Below are 19,580 nucleotides of genomic sequence, written 5' to 3'. Positions count from 1 at the left end.
ATTGGCCCTCTTCCTCCTCTTTCTCCTCCTCCTCCTCTTCATCCTCCTCAGATGGTCTTGTTCTACAGTCTTGGCTGGGCTAGTACTACAGAACCCAGGTCTGGGGTCACAGTACTCAATTCTGATGCCTCAGTCTCCTGAGAGCTATGATTACAAGTGTGTGCACCACGCCTGTCTGTTTAATTTAGTCTTCAGCATAACTGAAGTATTTTTTCATACATGAGGTTAATACCAAATATTAGCAAAGACCAGGAAAAATGGGATCTCTTTCTCTCTCTTTCTCTCTCTCTCTCCCTCTTTCCCTCCCTCCCTCCCTCTGCCCCCAACCTCAACCCCTTTTAGTTTTTTTCAAGACAAGACTTCTCTGTGTAACCCTGGTAGTCCTGAAACTCACTCTATAGATCAGGCTGGCTTCTGGCTTTAATCTCAAAAGATTCACCTGCCTCTCCTGCCTCCTGCCTCCTGCCTCCTGCCTCCTGCCTCCTGCCTCCTGCCTCCTGCCTCCTGCCTCTGCGCCTCTCCTCTGCCTCCCCTCTGCGCCTCTGCCTCTGCCTCTCTCTGCCTCTGCCTCTCTCTGTCTCTGCCTCTGCCTCTCTCTGCCTCTGCCTCTCTCTGCCTCTGCCTCCAGAGTGCTGAGATGAAAGGCACCACTAGCCCCTGGCCAGGATCTCTTACAAAATGTGATGAGTATATAAATAAATGTAACCAGTCTATATTTGTCAAAAATCTAGAAAAAGATGTGTGTCAGAAACTCTACTTCTAAACAATACCATTTTAACATTCAGAGATGCTAACACCTGTGCACAAAACCCAAGATGTTTATTTAATTACTATTTGTAACAAAATTTAGAAAGAAGATAAATATTTATTAAGAAACAAATTGAGATTTCTGTGAGTTCAAGGTCAGCCTGGTCTATAGAGTTAGTTCAAGGACAACCATGGCTACACAAAGAAATCCTGTCTCAAAAAACAAAACAAAATAAACAGATGTATGAGTACATATAATGAAATACCATACAGCAGTTAAACAGAGTATGTTCTTAAAGGTGAGTAAACATAAAGAAATATATATTCAGTGGGAGAAAAACAAATTTCAAAATAACTATAAGCCATTTTAAAAGTTCAAAACCTGCCGAACTGTTGAAGATATGCTTACAGAAATAAAAATACAAATACATAAAAATGTGTAAAAGATAAAGGAGGTCATTTACTCTCTTAGAATACTATCTCTGAGAAGGGCAGAAATTCAGGGATTTTGTAGAATTAAGGATAATACATCATTCTTCTCTTTTTGTTGTTCTGTTTTTAAAGATAGGGTGTCACATAGCCTCCAAGTTGATATGTAGCTGAGGATAACCCTGAAGTACTGCTAATCCAATCCTCTTGCCACTATCTCCCAACTGTGCTACCAAACAGAGCAAACTGTTTCCTTTTTGAAACATCAAGATGTCAGATGCAGATGACGGAATTTTACAAAATAATAAGCTGGGTGAAAATACACATCTCATGTATTACTGAAATATTGTTAGGGCTTGAACATTGTCCCAAAGAGAGGTGAACTGAAGTTCTAGTCTTCTTGGATCATGGGGCTTGGTTCTAAGACCTTTTAAGCATTCCAAAATGTACCTAAATACATAAAATAGTACAGTACTTACATATAATTTATGTATATTAGACCTTTCCCTTCTGCTGCTGGGAATAAAAACCAGGGACCTTGTACATATCAAGTACTCTACCACTGAGCCACATTCCCAGCATTATTTGTTTTATCTTTATTGTGTTTTCTGTGGTTGTTGTTGTTTTAACTTAGGTCTCACTAGATAGCCCAGACTGCTAAGCCATTCTCCTGCATCTGCTTCCCCAGTGCTGGAATGACAGTATGTGTCTCCATATGTGGTTAGCTCTCTATATTTTAAATCCTTATTAGCCTGGAAAGATAGAAGGCTGATACATGAGTATTCCAGGCCAATCTAGGCTACATAATGAAACTTACAGAAAGGAAGACCTACACTTTCTGACCATAGGTAATTTACAGAAATAAATTAACTTTTGGTTTTATAAAGTAAGGGAAAAACAGACTACTAAGTTTATATCTTCCCATTTTTTTCTTTTCCTTCTTTTTCCCCAGGTTTATTGATTGTTTTGGGAGGGGGGAGATTGATTTTGTTTTGTTTTAAGTTTTCTGAGTCAAGGCCTCATTTTGTTGCCCTGGCTATCCTGGAACTCATGATATAGACCAGACTGGCTTCACACTCATAGATACCACCTGCCTTTGCCTCCAACTGATGGGATTAAAGGCATATACCACCGCACCCAGCCATATTTTTTTTTAATGTTAATAGCCTTAGTGATATAGGTAACATTCTGAAAAATTAATCTTTAAAAACATATATCTTAGTATACTTTAGTAATTTTTAGTATATGTACAAGGTTGTACAACAATTACCACTAATTTCAGAACATTTTCATCAACTTAAAAAGAAATTTTATACCTACTAACAATAGAGCAGAGTGGCAGGGCACTTTCATAGCATGTCAATCTCCAATACCACAGAAAGGAGAAAGCAAAAACATAAACCGAAACTCTCATACCCACCAGGAGCTATTCATTCTCCATTTCCCTGTCCACCAAGTACCTTGACAATATCATCTACTATATTCTGCCTCTATTGGTTTGCTTATTCTAGAAACATTACATAACTATAATCATAATGTGTGATCTACTCTAAATGGCACCCATTATTCAGTAATATGTACACATATGTTTTAAAAATATGGGAAGGCTAGCACCTACAGAGGCCAGAAGATGATGTTAGATACTCCAGCGCTACAGTTACAGGCAGTTGTTAGACTCGCTGCACAGGTGCTGGAAATTGAGCTCAGGTCCTCCGGAAGAGCTAGCTACACTTATTCCTAACTGCTGAACCAACTTTCCAGCTCCTCAAGTAAAATAGTTTTGAGGCTTATCAATGTTTAAACATGGATCAGTACTTTACTTCCTTTCCTTATACATAAGGTTTTACTGTGCAAAAATTGACATTTATTCATCCAGATAGGCCGTGAGTTTAATTCCCAGAACAAACAATAAGTGGAGAAACAAACAAACAAACCAAAAAAAGCCCTAAAAGTAGTTGCACTGTCATTTTACACTCTCAACAGCAAAAGATTAAGGACTGAAATTTTTATAAATACTTGTCAGTACAGTCATTACATTTAATTTAAAAGGTGATATCACAATAGTTTTAGTTCACTATGTGAATAGCCACATTGTCAAGTGCTTACTGGTCACTGTATCTTTGGAGTAATAGCCATTAGGATTTCTAGATTTTGAGGTTGATTATTCTACACATGTGATACTATTATCACTCGAGATAAAAGAAGAACTTACATTTTGCTTTCTCTTCATCTTTGCCTCTTGTAAGGAGGACGAGTCCAACTATTAAGTTGTTGAAATGCAGCCCTTTGGATGTTCCACCAAAAGAACAGTAAATCACCTGAAGAAACAACGAGAGAAAGCCAACCTTAAGAGATGTCTCAGTTAACAAAAATATGAGGTGTCATCATTCTTAACTAAACTAGCCTTGTCTCCACCTATAGACAATGCTCTGATTAATTTTAGTGATATAATGACTTTCTGTAGGCATGTTATTGTTCCCTGTATAATTATTTGAATGTTGATTTCTGTGCCCCCACATCTGGTTGCAATCCTTATTCTGAAATCTCCTGTCTCAATGTTGTGTAAACATTGCTCCCTAATTCTTGCTTGATTGGTCAATAAAGAGGTTGATCAGCTAATGCTGGACTTCCTCCCTGCCAGGGGTTGGGGGAGTGGGTGGCAGGAGAGAGGAAGCTGGGATTGCCAAGGGTAGAGAATCTAGGAGACAAAGGCTCAAGTGTAGAGAACTCCATACAATGCAAATATTTTAAGGATTTTGTCTGGGAGGTAGCCAGATTAGCATAGATTAAAAAAGAATAACTCTGCTCAGTTGTTGTGCCCTTAGAACTTGATAAATATACTACTCCAGTCTCCATTATTTGAGAACTAACTGGGTTATGAGAAAAACTGCAACAAACATTTATTAAAATGCCATTAACAATTCTCTCTCTTCTTTTGTACCTTATTACAGCACTCAGATGATATATCCACCTACCCTATATACACACACTTTACAGGATGACATGTCTGACTAGTTAGTTTGTTTGGATCCTTATCAAGGCTCAAAAGAGGGAACAAAACTCCCTTCAATAGCTGCAATAGTTTGATTAAAATTTTGTATTATAGAGTGTCCTTTAATTTCGGCCGAACTTACACATATATTATTTTGATTAGAATGAAAGACATTCCCTAATGTTCAGAATAATAAACAACAAAAAACATTTATTAATAGAAATTTATTACAATATTTATAATAGAATAAAAACTATAGACACAAAAGGGACAGTATCAGCAATGACTACAAATTACTTAGAATTATTACATTACTCATTCATTATTAAAACTTATATATATTGGGGTTGGGGATTTAGCTCAGTGGTAGAGCACTTGCCTAGCAAACGCAAGGCCCTGGGTTCAGTCCCCAGCTCTGAAAAAAAGAAAAAGGAAAAAAAAAAAACGTATATAGTTAAAAATTATTTATGGGCCAGTGAGACAATTCAGTGGGTAAGGGAGCTTACCACTAAGCCTGATAACCTGAGTTTAATCCCTGAAACCCACAAAGCAAAAGGAGAGAAACAACTCCTGTAAGTTTTCTGAATATTCACATGTGTGCCATGGTATGGCCATACATGGAAAACAAACAAGGACCAAATATCGTATTGCCATGTCTATAATCCAGATGCTCAATAACCAGAAGCAAGCACATCTTTACGAGTTTCAAAGCTAGTCTGGTCTACATAATGAGTTCTAGGCCAGCCAGAATTATAAACGTGAGATTCTGTCTCAAAACAAAACAAAACAAAACAAAACGAGCAAGACTTGGCATGGTGGTGCAGGCCTATAATCTCGCTATTTGGGATATAAATTTATATTCATGACTTTTGCCTCAGAAAATACTGTTTTCTGAGTAAACTTTAAAATATCTTTTAAAGCACCTGGCTAAAAGTCGACAGGCCTTGGAGATATATATTTTTTCAAGCTATATTTTAATATTAATAATATATATATTATATATCTCTTAACTTTATCAAGAGCACCAGACTGGCATGGTCAAGGCACTGGCACAGTCCCTAATATTGAAGGAAAATTAAATAGTTGATGTTTTCAAAACTTTAATCTTCAAAAGAATACTTTTCCATTTAAATTTTTAGTGAACATGGGATCTGTCAATTCATTTTTATCTACAAAACCTTTTTCTAGATAATCTTTTGCAAATATTAATTTATTAAATCAATTTCTCACAGCAAATTTGGCAGTGTTTGGGGGACAAGGGACTAAAGTGCATATTTTATATACCAAAGCAGACCAACCTGGCCTCCAGGTTCTCCCAGCATCCCTCAGTCCCTACCTGGCATACCCTGCTCCCAACCCTGAATTTTCCAGCTCAGAACTAGGCTGTTCTTTCCCCAGAGGAGGTTCTTCCCTATATATTCAGATATTTTGTGCCTCTCCTCCCCTCTTCTCTCCCGTCCCCCCTCCCTCCCTCCTTCCTTCCTTCCTTTCCTCTCCCTTGTGAACATGCCTTTTCTCTCTTTCTCCCTACCCCGACTCCCCTCGGTTCCTGGGACCAATGAACTCACTAGCCCAAAAGCACCTTCCCTGCCTTTAACATAATCTGATCTGGCTTGGATTGGCTCATTTCATCAGCGGCGGAGGTGGAGAAATAGCCTATCAGGCAAATCTAAATTTCTGAATGAAGAAATGAGTTTTCAGGAAATACCTAATCAATACTAAGCTTTAAGAGGCAGAGTTGTATGAGGGGTTCCTGCCATCCTTCATACACAAAGCTTATTTCTCCCTCACTCAGGTTGAATTAACCAGAACAATGGTCATGAAGAAGCCTAGTCCTCTGCTGAATGGGTAGGGTTTGTGACAAAATGCAAATATGTTATAAAAAGAACTCTTTGTATCCATAAGGGGTTAGATTAAAATTGAAAGCTAGCAGGTGTAGTCTGTGGACACAGTGAAGTTCATAAACAAGATTTGGAGGAAGGAAAGGAAACAGAAAATCCCAGCACTTGGGTGGCAGAGGCAGGGGGATCTTTGAGTTTAAGGTCAGCCTGGTCTACAGAGAGTCAGTCAAGACTACACAGAGAAACTCTGTCTCAAAAATAAAAATAAACTACACACACACACACACACACACACACACACACACACACACACACGCACACACACACGAGAGAGAGAGAGAGAGAGAAAAAGAGAGAGAGAGAGAGAGAGAGCGCGAGCGTGAACGAGCGAGCGCACAAGCACATTAGGAAAAAGAAATATTCCCTACTAGCTATTCTCTAGCACTAAGAAAGATAGCCCAAGAAGTACATGAAGATTTGAGGACATCTTGGGCCTCTGTGACCATTAAGAGCCTTCTTTCCAATAGTGTTGTTCTGGTGACTGGGAACCTACCTCATGATTTTTAAAGCAGCACAGAATCTAAGCCTAAAACTCAGATTCCACTGCAGAGGCCTCAGAGATATCAAAACAGTGCAAGAGCAATAAATAGTCATCTCCTAGGGGACCAGACCAAACCATGAGGCTGGTGAGAAAGGTGATATTGGCTCCTGAGGAACTTCAAGAGATCTTTCATTGGCAACCTGTCTCATGAGATAGACAAATCAAAGCTTAAGGACTTCTTTAAAAATTATGGGAATATGGTAGAACTATACATTAAGAATGGTAAGAAATTACTCACTTCTAAAGTTTTGTTGTATTTGATTATGACAAGGAGGATCTCTGTGAGTTTAAGGGTGACCTGGCCTGAGCTCTTGGCCAGCCAGCTCTATGTAGAGAGACCTTGTCTTAGAAACACACACACACACACACACACGCACACACACACACACACACACGCACACACACACACACACACAAAACTAGAGTATGAGTAAGAATAGTAAAAAATTAACTGGGCAGTGGTTTCACATCCATCCTTAGTCCCAACATTCAGGAGGCAGAGGTAAGCCAATCCCCAACCAGGCTGGTCTATGGACCAGCAAGAGATACAAAGAGAAACCTTATTTCAGAAAGAAAAAAAAAAAAAAAAAAAAAAAAAAAGTTAAAAACTAAGACAACATTTTAAAGCTTCCATAATTTTTTTTTGTGCTTGATGTATGTGTAAACGTGTGCAAAGACTAGAGAGAGGCATTAGGTGGCATGTTCTGCTGTCCTCTTTCCCTGGAGAAGGGTCTTTCATTGAACCTGGAGCCAGGTTGATGGGCAGCAATCACTTTCTCTCCTCCCCCAAGGCACTAGGGTTACAGGCTCACATGCTGCCATGTCTGCCTCCCCCCCTTTTTTCAAAATAAATAAATTAAATTAAAAAAACATGGGCAGTGGGCTTTGAACTCTTGTCCTTGTGCTTGCACATCAAGCTTTCTTACCATTTATCTAGTCCTTGTACATTTTAAAGAAGGATTACTTTATCAATATCATGTCTTAACTATGGATTCTTAAAAACAATAAAAGCATCATAGTTCAATTAGGAAAGAAAACAATAAGCTCCTGAGACATTAACTTCAAATTCCAAAGAATTTTATAGTTTTACCTTCAAATCAAGGAAAAAATTTCTGATTATGTACCCCTATAAACAGAATTGAAATATTGCAGTTTAACATAAAAATCAGAGTTTTGACCATTAAGTTAGTGTTTTTAGGAAGGCTAAGAGTTTTATTGACAAGAGCACTAATACAAAGAGGATGCTCTCTTTTTGGGCGGTGGCTGTTATGCCCTGAAAGACTAATATTTCACAAAGAAATAACTTGCATATGTTCAAAGGCTCATAGAGGTACATAATGAACTAAATTATGAGAAAGCATTTATGAAAGAAATCTAAATGGAGCCAGCAAATAACAGGGTGAAAAAGCCCCAACCATACATCTCTCACCACCAAGTACTCAAAATGGGTTATATCTGATTGAGTTGTTGGCTGAACGGTACTCATAGAAAACTCCCAAAACAACTTAGGCTATTACCTAAGTTTGTGGAAGGCCCTACTACTGAAGATGACACATCTTCATTGAACATGAACAAGTTGAGATGGTACCTAACTAGAGTCTTTACCCACTACTGACATGAGTTCTCCAGAGCAGAAAGGTAATACCAACTGTGCAACAAATCCTCCATGTACCAGGGTGATCATTGGGGTAATACTGGCCTACATTGTGGGAGTAACCAACCACTATCTGATTGATCTAAGGGCCACTACAGAAGGAAATAATGCCTGACACTGCTCAGGTGGCAGTAATCTGAAACTAGATAGGCCATGGACCCAGGGGAAAACCAAATACTATTTCTGTATTAAAGGTACATAACAATGATACCTAGTGATGGTCTGCTATACACATAGGATCACTGTCTCACTGAGCCATCCTCGAAGAAGCTTCCTGCTGCAGTAGACAGGAACTAATACAGAAACCCACAACTAGACAATGTGCAGAGATTGAGAGATCTTGAAACACTCAGTCCTAAATGGGATGTCATTAACCAAACTCTCCCCTCAGGGCACAGAGAAGTCTGTAAATAAGGAAGCTGGAGATTGTAATAGAGGAGATAGATGATAAGAAGAAAACATTATCTTGCAGAGAAAACAAAATTGATATACATATGAACTCAAAGACTGTGGCAGCTGGCCAAAGGGTACTCATAACACTACCATCACCCAACACACACACACACACACACACACACACACACACACACACACACACACACACACACACACACACACACATATAAACCCAAAGACTGTACTACGGCCTGCACAGATCCAAAACTAAATGGGTGTCCCGGCACTGAGATGGGGAAGTAGACACAAGCTTCCATTCCCAATCAAGGCACTACCACCAATTAACAACCACTCTCAAAGGGAAAATTAGTTTCTTCAAGGGAGTCTCACTGTGTATACAAACAATACTTTAAGAGCAGGCCCCATGCCCATCAGTAGACAGCCAAAGGTTGTGAACTCTAAGGTATTTTTAGAGCTTTTCTGTTTGTTTGTTTTTGTCTGTTTGTCTCATAATGCTTTGTTTGGGTGCTCTGCCCTCTCTGTTTCTGTTTCTCTGTTTCTTCCTCCTCCCCCCTATATCTTACTGGTCCTTTACTTGCATACTAGTTTTAGATTTTATGTTCTTATGGGTTTTGTTTCTTGAGACAGTTTCTCTGTGTAGCCTTGGCTGTCCTGGAGCTCACTCTGTAGACCTGGGTGGCCTCAAATTCAGAGTTCCTCCTGCTTCTGCCTCTCAAACACCGAAATTAATGGAGTGTGTGCCACCGCTACCCAGCTGCCTGTTTGTTCTCCTTAAACAGATAAACAGACATAGAATTAGAAGACTGGGAAGGTGTGGAGGATCTGGAAAGAGATGAGGAGGGCAAACTATGATCAGAATATATTGTACAAACTGCCCCCCTATTTTCAATAAAATATGAAAGAGAAAATATCTCTTATTTTGAACTCTTAATTAAATTAAATACTCTTAATCCTAATAAATACCTTCAGATATAAATCCAGATTCCTGTTTTTTAATGTACTTTTTATTATGCTATGGTTAGATAAGGTCCCCATAGACTCATGTGTTTGAACAAGCCTATGGAGGCCCAGATTTCTTATAACTGAAGTGATATCACATGTTTCTAGCTCAATTATTGTACTAGATGTCACTGCTATAAGACTGATTAAACACAAGTAGGGTCCACTGGGAACACAGCCAGCAGAGGTTGAGTACCAGGTTGTCCCCTGACCTCCATCTTTTGGCCCATGGCTTCCCTGCTTTCCAGAGGAAGTCTGTGGTACTCATCCAGCTTACACCTCTCCCTGTACCAATCTCCAGCCAGCCAGGTCTACCTGGGGCACAGCCAGCAGAGGTGAGTTGTGTGCTGTCCCTAGACCTCCATCTTCTGGTCCTGCCATCAGGAGGAAACTTGTGGGACCCCAGGAGTGTCCTGCTTCTCCAAGGAGGTCTGTGAGGCCTCTAGGAGCATCCACTTTAGACCCCCTATCCAGACAATCCCTACCCACCAGGCCACCTGGGGCATAACCAGCAAATGTGAGCACTGTCCTGCTCCCTGAGATCCACTGTCAGGTTCTGCCTGCCTCTCAGAGGATTCTTGCTGGCACCAAGAACATTCAGCCATCACCAAGGACAACCATATGGCTAAAGGACACTAAGAACACAATCAACAAGAGCCAGGGCACTATGGCACCACCAGAGCCCAGCTATCCTGTTGCAGCAACCCTGGATATCCTAACACAGCAGAAGCACAAGAATATGACCTTACATTCAATCTTATAAAGAAGATAGAGGCCTTTAAAGAGGAAATGAATAAATAAATCTTGTAAAGAAACACAGGAAGGGGCTGGAGAGATGACTCAGAAGGTAAGAGCACTGTCTGCTCTTCCACGGGTCTTGACTTCAATCCCCAGCAACCACATGATGGCTCACAACCATCTATAATGTGATTTGATGCCCTTTTCTAGCATGCAGGTGTACATTCAAATAGAGCACTCATATACATAAAATAAATCTTTTAAAATAAGAAATGTAGGAAAATACAAACAGATGAAGAAAATGAATAAAACTAAGAACTGAAAATGGATATAGAAGCAATAAAGAAAACATAAACTGAGGGAATCTTGGACATGGACAGTCTAGGGAAGAGAACAGGAACTACAGGTGCAAGCATCACCAAGAGAATACAGAAGATGGAAGAGAGACTCTCAGGCAGAGAAGAACCGATTGAAGAAATCATTACATCAGTCAAAGAAAATGCTAGATCAAAAAATTCATGATACAAAACATTCAAGAAATCTAGGACTCTATGGAAAGACCAAACCTAAAAATAATACAGAGAAGAAGGAGAAGATTCCCAGCTACAAGGCCCAGAAAGCATTGTCAACAAAATCATACAAGAAAATTTCTTAGTCATTAGAGAAGTACAAATGAAAACAACTCTGAGATTCTATCTTATATACATCAGAATGGCTAAGAACAAAAACTCAACAGACAGCACATGCTGGGGAGGATGTGGAGCAGAGAGAACATACCTTCACTGCTGGTAGGAGCTCAAACTAGTACAACCATTTTGGAAATCAATTTGGCAGTTTCTTAGAACATTGTGAACAGTTCTATCCCAAGACCCAAATATACCATTCCTGGGCATATACCCAAAACATGCCCCACTATACCACAAGGATACTTGCTCAACTATGTTCATAGCAGCTTTATTCATATCAGTCAGAAACTGGAAACAACCTAGTTGTCCCTCAAGAATGAATAAAGAAAATGTGGTAATCTACACAGTGGAATATTACCCCGCTATTAAAAATAATGAAATCATGGATTTGTAGGCAAATGGATAGAATTAGAAAATATCATTCTGAATGAGGTAACCTAGATTCAGAAAGATACTCACTTATAAAGAGATATTAGCCATAAAGTACAGGATAACCATGCTACAATCCACAGACCCAAAGTAACTAAGTAATAAGAAGGACCCAGGGGAAGATGCATGAATCTCAGTTAAAAGGGGAAATAAAACAGACATCAGAGGTGGATGGAGGGAGTGAACTGGGGATTGGGGATAGGGGACCGGGGATGAGAATCAGGTGTGGTGAGAGGGGAGGTGGGAGAGGGCTAGGAGAGAGAATGGAAATTGGTAGGGGGCATCTCTAGGACTAGCTGCAGACCTGGGATTGGGGAGCTTCAGGGAGTCTATGATGGTGACCTAGCTGAGACTTTTTTTTTTTTAAAGATTTATTCATTTATTATATATAAGTACACTGTAGCTGTCTTCAGATACACCAGAAGAAGGCATCGGATCTCTTTACAGATGGTTGTGAGCCACCATGTGGTTGCTGGGAATTGAACTCAGGACCTCTGGAAGAGCAGTCGGGTGCTCTTAACCACTGAGCCATCTCTCCAGCCCCAGCTGAGACTTTTAACAGTCAGGGATATGGAGCCTAAAGTGGCCACCTCCTGTAACCAGGCAGGACTTCCAATGGAGAGAGGAGTACAACAACACACCCACAAAACCTTAGATCCAAAATTTGTCCTGCCTAGAAGATGTGCAAGATAAAGATGGAGCAGATTAAGGGAATGGACAATCAATGACTGGCCTAACTTAAGATACGTCCCATGGGAGAGAGCCAACCCAATACTATTAATGTTAATCTGCTACGCTTGCAGACAGGAACCTAACATAATTGTCTCCTGTGAGGCTACATCCAGCAGCTGATGGAAACAGATGCAAAGACCTACAGCCAAACATCAGGCGGAGCTCAAGGAGTCTTGTGAAAGAATTGGGGATGGGATGGAACAAGACAAAAGGGTCAAGGACTCCTACAGAGTCACCTAATCTAGGCCCATGGGGCTCAGAGAAGCTGAACCACCAACTAAAGAGCATGCTGGCACTAGACCTAGGCCCCTACACATTTGTAGCATATGAATGAAGTAGCTTGGTCTTCATGTGGGTCCCCTAACAATTGGAGCAGAGGCTTGGCTCTGATTCTGTTGACTTCTGTTGTATCTCCTCTTCCTATCTGGACTGCCTGGTCAGGCCTCAGTGGGAGAGGATGTACTTAGTCCTGCTGCAACTTGATGTCCTAGGGTACCCAAGGGGGGACTGCCTCTTCTCTTAGGAGAAGTGGGCAGGGGGATATGGGAGGGAGGGACTAGGAGGTGAGGAGGGAAGGGAAGCTTTGACTGGGATGTAGATGTAAATTAAAGTAAATAAATAAATAAATAAATAGGTAAGTGGAAAACAAAAAGACTTACTTGAAGTGGAAACTTCTAGGTTTTTTGGAAAGTTATGTTAAATGATGTTCTGCTTGGGCACACAGGTGAAAGGGTATCTTGCTAAAGTAAATAGGTGAAAGAATGTTTTGACATAGCAAACACTCGAAAGACTCTGGGTGAAGAAGTATAAATATGACCCCCACAGACAGTGGGAGACAAGTACTAAGCTTTGGTTTGGTTTGCTCCACTTCACTATTTGTCCTCAAAGATATGCTTGTATTGGTTTGCCTTACATAGCATTGTTGAGCTCGACTGTGATAACACCACCTCAGAGAAACTTGCCCAAGAACTACTCTTGAAGTTCCTGCAGCAGCTTGCAGCTTGCTTCTGTGGTCTCACCTCAGCCCAATTGGCTAGCCTGGAGGCTTCTTAAGGACTATACTGTAGTTGCCAGTTCATGCCTGGTGTCTGCCTGACTAGAGGATTAGATTCAGCAGCTGCAGAATCGTATTTGGTGTTTGCTGTGGGAGTGAACTGTTGTCAAAGAATTATTGCTGAACAGGTTCACTTTCCCCATATCCTAATAACCTTTTTCTTCCACTGCCTCTGCTAGGTGGTGGGAGAGAGGAGAAGATTAAACCTTATTAAAAGTAGGTTGCAAAAAATTTATGCCTATATTTATTAAACTCAAAAAATATTTTTTTTTCTTCTTTTCGGAGCTGGGGACTGAACCCAGGGCCTTGTGCTTGCTAGGCAAGTGCTCTACCACTGAGCTAAATCCCCAACCCAAAAAATATTTTTATAGTATCTGATTTTTTTAAAAAAAAGATCTACATGCGTGCGTGCGTGTATGTGTGTGTGTGTGTATTCACAGAAGCCATAATGGGAGCTGGATCCCTGGAGTTGGAGATAAAGGCAGCTGTGATGTGGATGTGGGGAAGTGAACTCAGGTCTTCTGGAAGAGCAGACGTACTCTTAACCATTGAACCATTTCTCCAGTGTCTAATCTTGATAATTATATTTCTAGAAAGAAATATGCAAACAGAAAAAAAAACCCTGGTTATATGAATATAAATCTGGGACATTTAAAATGGGACAGGAGAATTATTTCTACATTTATTAAATAACATCATACAAAAATGTCAATCAACTGTTGTAAGTGTATACTTTGCTTTGGAAAGAAAAATGCACTTACAAAGTTTTCAAATTTTAGAAATAGAACATTCTACATGGTATATTTCTCTGTCCTCTTGAAATTCAGTAGTCCCTATAAAAAGAAGTGACTGTATGTCAGTTTCATCCTGTCCAAATATATGGACTCATGGAATTACTTCAATAATTCAGAACGACTGAAAAGCAAAAGCAAGCATTAACCAAAGTAATTCACAAATCTTTCTAATTATTTGAAATAAAAAAACAACCATTCCCAACTTACAACCATACTAATTTATTAAAGCATAGTCATTTATTAAAATGACTAAAATACAGGAAACATTTTTTAATCATTTATAATTAGATTTCCCCTGGCTAACCCCAAAATTCTATTTGAATTATAATGTGACAAAAATACCGAGTAACTAACAATAATAATTATAAGATGATTTAAAAGCATATTACTACAAATGTTTGTATGTATTTTCACAAATATTGCTGGGAACTAGCCCAGTGCCATTTCTATTAAGGAAAGTAGAGATGGGTAGTTTTCATGGACAAAACTAAAAGTTGTTTATTTTTGGTAATATTTATCTTTCTTTAACTCTTTGCTATTCTAAGGTAAGAAGCTGCTGGCTTTTGATAATTAACTCCTGCTGTTCAGCAGCAAGGGATTAAGGGGTTAAGAAAAGGAATTAGTTTAATCAGGCTCTTTGTTCATTTACATGGGAGCCACAGTTGATCAGTTGATCAGCTACAGGCTCAATGTTTCATTAATTTTTTTGTGAGCCAAAGAATAAGGAAAAGAAAGTCACACTCGCAGCAAGAAAAACTCACTTATTCTGAATGAAGCAAAAAGAGAAGGAGGAGGAGGAGGAGGAGGAGGAGGAGGAGGAGGAGGAGGAGGAGGAGGAGGAGGAGGAGGGCAGCAGCTGCTACTCCAACTTTTATTGCTGAGACAAAGAAACACTTTCCATTAATGTCATTCTTAGCTCTTATACTTTCTCAGGATAATTGATCACATAGTTTTCCAAGCAGCTTTACATTCTGTAAGCTCTGTAAGTTTACATAGCAAGTTTAAGACACTAATTCAAGTCATATAAGGATTTACAGCAGAAATGTTTACATATGTTCCATTAAGACTAGTACCTGACTAAATATTCATTATCTATTAGTAGCTCCATATATTTGTTAAAAGTTTAAAGCAGTAATTCTTATTCATAAGTGAGTATGATTTTGCCAGGAGATAGATTATCTTCCTTGTGTCTCATTAGTTTGGAAGTTTTGTATATATAAGCAAGTCAATATTTTATTTTATGTCCTTGCACCTACAATAAATTATCCATTCCCAGTTTATGACCTTCAGGTACCAGACAGTGATCACACAGCTAACCTAGAAAGAATGTTTTTCCTGATTGTAAATTGTTCCAAGCTGCTTTCTTGTCCTAGTGCAGTTAGCCATGACACATGAAGTTTTACAGAGCTCTATTTGCAGCTTACATACTACAGAGGGCTCAAAATTACTTGTATAGATTTAGGAATTCTATAGAATCATTATTAGAAATTTTGGAATCATCGATTTGTCTACATAGCATGAGAGTACATCTTCATTGATCTGTAGAAAATCTTCCCAATAGGGTGGGCTAGTACCTAGGACTCATTAGGCTATGTAACAGTGACAGGAAAGGCATATCAGTAGCAAGAAACAATCCTGGGATAAAAATCTCTGAAGGCCCTACAGTTCAGAGCTTACCCATCGAAGTCATGCAAAATGGTGGGCCAGCTCCAGAAAACTTACCTGCATGCCTTTAGCCTTTCCTAGATGGCTCCTGACACTATAATATAAACTAATTAAGTTTGAGAGTAAGTATAGGAATGCTCAGGCATGAGGGCACAAACCAGTTAGTTATCCAAAGATTCAGGAGGCAGAGAGATGAGAACATTATTTGCCTTTCCCCTCGTCTCTCAAGTGCTACAAGTCAGGTGCTATGACCCCAGGTCCAAAGCTCACTTTCAAGTAAACTGCTTTTGCTTGAGCTTCCTATATCATCTGCTAACTATGCTATCGTCAGTTTTGAATTTAACTGCTATTAGCTGTTAGAAGAAAAAACTAACTACCTTGGCTATTTTAGTATGATGCTCTCTGAAGACCTAAGTAGGTGGTACTATAAACCATGCACTTAATAAAAAGTGTATGGCTAAGAAGACCATAGGCCCCAGTAGAGAATCTACTACTGCTGTTTTGCTAAACGATATATCCATCAAACTAGCTTCTAAATATTTATATTTTATGTTCATAAATCAGTACTATAATTGGCTTTAATCAGAGAAGATTCTTGTTGCAGTGCAATTACTACAAGTGTGTAACACTGAGAACAAGTGACTGGTATAATGCAGTCATAAATGTGTATCAGTATCATCCTCTCCAAGGTCCAGGGAACATTGCAAAGAAGCAGAAAGAACACATGATCCAGAGGAAGGAATAGAATATATATCACATTTTCTGGTCATGACACAGCCTAAAACTTTCTCAGTAACTGTGATGTTACACAAGATTGTGTCTGTCAACATTCCATCATTAGAGATGCGAAGGGATTCAGAGTATGCAATTAACAGTTTACTGGGGAGAGGAACAGTCATTTTCTTCAGTGGTACAGCCACTGTCGAGTTGCCAACGTTCTTGGGGGTAGCCCTAATCAAACTCACTAGCTCACAAAGCCAAAAAACATTAAGGTTGAAAGCTGGAGAGAGACAGCTCTAAGGTTAAGAGATGTTGTTGCTCTCACAGAAGATTCAAGTTCTGTTCGCACCATTCATGTTGGATGTCTCACAACAACCAATAACTCCAGCTCTGGGAGTCCTGACACCCTTTTCTGGCCTCCACATGCACTAAAACTCACACAGGTGTGTATGCTAACAATCGCGCGCACGCGCGAGTGTGCACACACACACACACACACACACACACACACACACAAACAAAAGGTAAAATTTTTGATAAAAAATAAATAAATAAGAAGACTAGCTGGGAAGAGGAAAGGGATCTAAGAGTATGGCAGGGGAAAAGAGATGATAATGGGGAATGAATGGTCAAAATCATTAAATACATGTATAAAAATGTGAGAATAAAAATCTATTATTGATATAATTAATATATGCCAATAAAACTAATAAACATATAAATCTAATGATAAAATGCAGCATGATGGTTAGTCTTCATTGCTAATTTGATGAATTTATTATTAGCTAGAAGATATTTCTGGGCTTATCTGTATTATCCTATAAGCTAGAGACCTGTGTTAAATAAAAAGAAAGAAAACTGATCATTAGTACTCATGTCTCTCTGCTTACTGACCCAAGACATAATGTAAACAACACTGTCATACTCCTGCTGCCATACTTTCTGCACTATAATAGCCAGTGCCTCCTCTGATTATAAACCAAAATAAAAACTTTCCTTTCTTAGGTTGCTTATCAGGTCCTTGGTTACATCAACAAGAAAAGTAACTAATATTGTCTGTCACTAATGGCAAACAGCTCAAAGACATGAAATGAATATTTTACTGTTCTTCAAACACATGGGCTGGTAAGAACTTAATATTGTTCCTAGGAATTATTACAAAGATAGTCTTAAGCTTCAAAAATGAGATGGGAGAGGGGAAAATTCAATGAAAATTAGTAGTAGAAATTATGTCAGTTGTATGTTAAAACAACAACAAATCCTTTTTAATAGATAGCCTTCAAAGTATCAGTAAAATTGATAAAAAGTTGTTAGTGGCTCTTCTGGGATATTCAAACAGAAGAATCCTCAAACATACTTAGATGGGAAATTCCAACATGCAAAACAGTGTCATTCATAAGTATTCTAAACCCAACACCAATGAGAACCAAAAACCAAAAGAACTTTGCTAGGAGAAAAGCAATGATTGAATAGTAGCAAACCACTCTACTAAGAGACCTACACTTTTCAACAGAAAACAGATTATAAAAACTATGAAGTTCAGACATAGACTGAGTTATAAAAACTGTATAGAACTTAATATATGCACATACAGCCTACACACACACACACACACACACACGCACAGAGAGAGAGAGAGAGAGAGAGAGAGGGAGGGAGGGGGAGGGAGGGAGGGAGGGAGGAGGGAGGGGGAGGGAGGAGGGAGAACTGGGGGCTGGAGATGGCTTAATGGTTAAAAGCACTGACTGTTCTTCCACAAGTTCTGAGTTCAATTGCCCAGCAACCACATGGTGGCTCACAACCACCTATAATGAAATCAGACACTCTCTTCTGACATGCAGGCATACCGACAGAGCACTCATACAGCAGAGCACTCATACATCTTTTTAAAAGTACATAAATAAAAAAGACTTCTGAAAATGTGGCATTGTAGTGGATGTCTGTATCCAAGCAGAAGGCAGTGGATCAGCAGTAAGTAGTTCAAGGTCACATCTTGCCATATATTAAGTTTCAAACATCTAAAAGCTAGCCAACCACTAGCACCACACCACCACCACTACTACCACCAAAACAACCCCCACATTTTCACACTATTTTCCTCATCTCATTGATAATCCTCCCAGTTCTAAAGGTAAACTGGTTTACTCCCTTAAGTTTTCACAAGCCCTTGGAACAGAAAAATACTTGATCTAGTGGCATACTATTTCCCCTACCTTCTCTTTCAGTGTTGGGAGGAGAACACAGGAGGTTATATCTGTAAGTCAAGCTGCTCTAATTACTAAGCTACACCCTCAGTGTTCTTATTTTCTTAAATGTAAAATTTATAGCAAGCAAGAGTCAAAATATACTCAAAACTGTCCTCTTTAAACAAGCATTAAGCAAATTACAGTGCACTGTAGTTACTACCTTGACCTGTCCTTCCAAAGTAACAGGCAGGCAAGTTCAAGCCAAGTTCTTTCTAAGTCCACACCAGCTCATAGCTTTACCTAGAATCTTAAGTATCTTGTACTGATCTAAACATTGTATTACTCAACTATTAAGTAAATATATATAAGAGGAAAATCAAGACTTAATAAATTTTATGACAGTATATACCAGTTATTAACAGAAGAGTTTTATTTGATTCAATCACAAGAGCAACTATACTGCTTCACTCATCACAAGAGATGGTAAATAATTATCTTCAGTATTAGCAGCAGAATAATGTACCCACCAAAAAATTTTCAAAGTAGTATGATGAATATCTCAAACTGATAGTTAAGCAAATGACAAAGCATTCGTGGCTTCAAGAATCTACTTATAGTGCTAAAAAGGTGTTTCTCTGATTCTTAAAAAAACAAAAACAAAAACAAAAATGTTTCACATAGAGTAAGAAGAAAACTTCAAACTCTCAAACATGAAAGATCCCCCAGAATTCTGGACACACACTAGATGCAACTTCTAGGAACTAGGACCTGGAAATCTTTGGGAGACATTATTTAGTCTACCATAGTCTCTAAAAACAGATGCTATACTTCCAAGAGAATAAGGAGAATTCCCATTGTTTCCTCATTCCTCTCTGTCTTCTTTCCTCCTATACCTC

At 39.0% G+C, this 19,580-nt stretch overlaps 1 protein-coding gene across 3 annotated transcripts in view; it reads right to left on the bottom strand.

The window, feature by feature from the left end:
- Usp32 (ubiquitin specific peptidase 32) overlaps window positions 1–19,580 on the bottom strand; it is a 138,101-nt gene that overhangs the window by 81,199 nt on the left and 37,322 nt on the right. For all 3 annotated transcript variants that reach the window (XM_032914005.1, XM_032914006.1, XM_032914007.1), the window contains exon 3: window positions 3,389–3,494. In XM_032914005.1, the coding sequence (XP_032769896.1) occupies window positions 3,389–3,494 (106 nt within the window). The remainder of the gene's footprint in view (window positions 1–3,388; window positions 3,495–19,580) is intronic.

This window comes from Rattus rattus, chromosome 9 (genome assembly GCF_011064425.1).
Source record: "Rattus rattus isolate New Zealand chromosome 9, Rrattus_CSIRO_v1, whole genome shotgun sequence".
NCBI lineage: Eukaryota > Metazoa > Chordata > Mammalia > Rodentia > Muridae > Rattus > Rattus rattus.
Note: the sequence above shows the minus strand (reverse complement) of the source record. Positions and strands in the feature narration are given on the sequence as shown.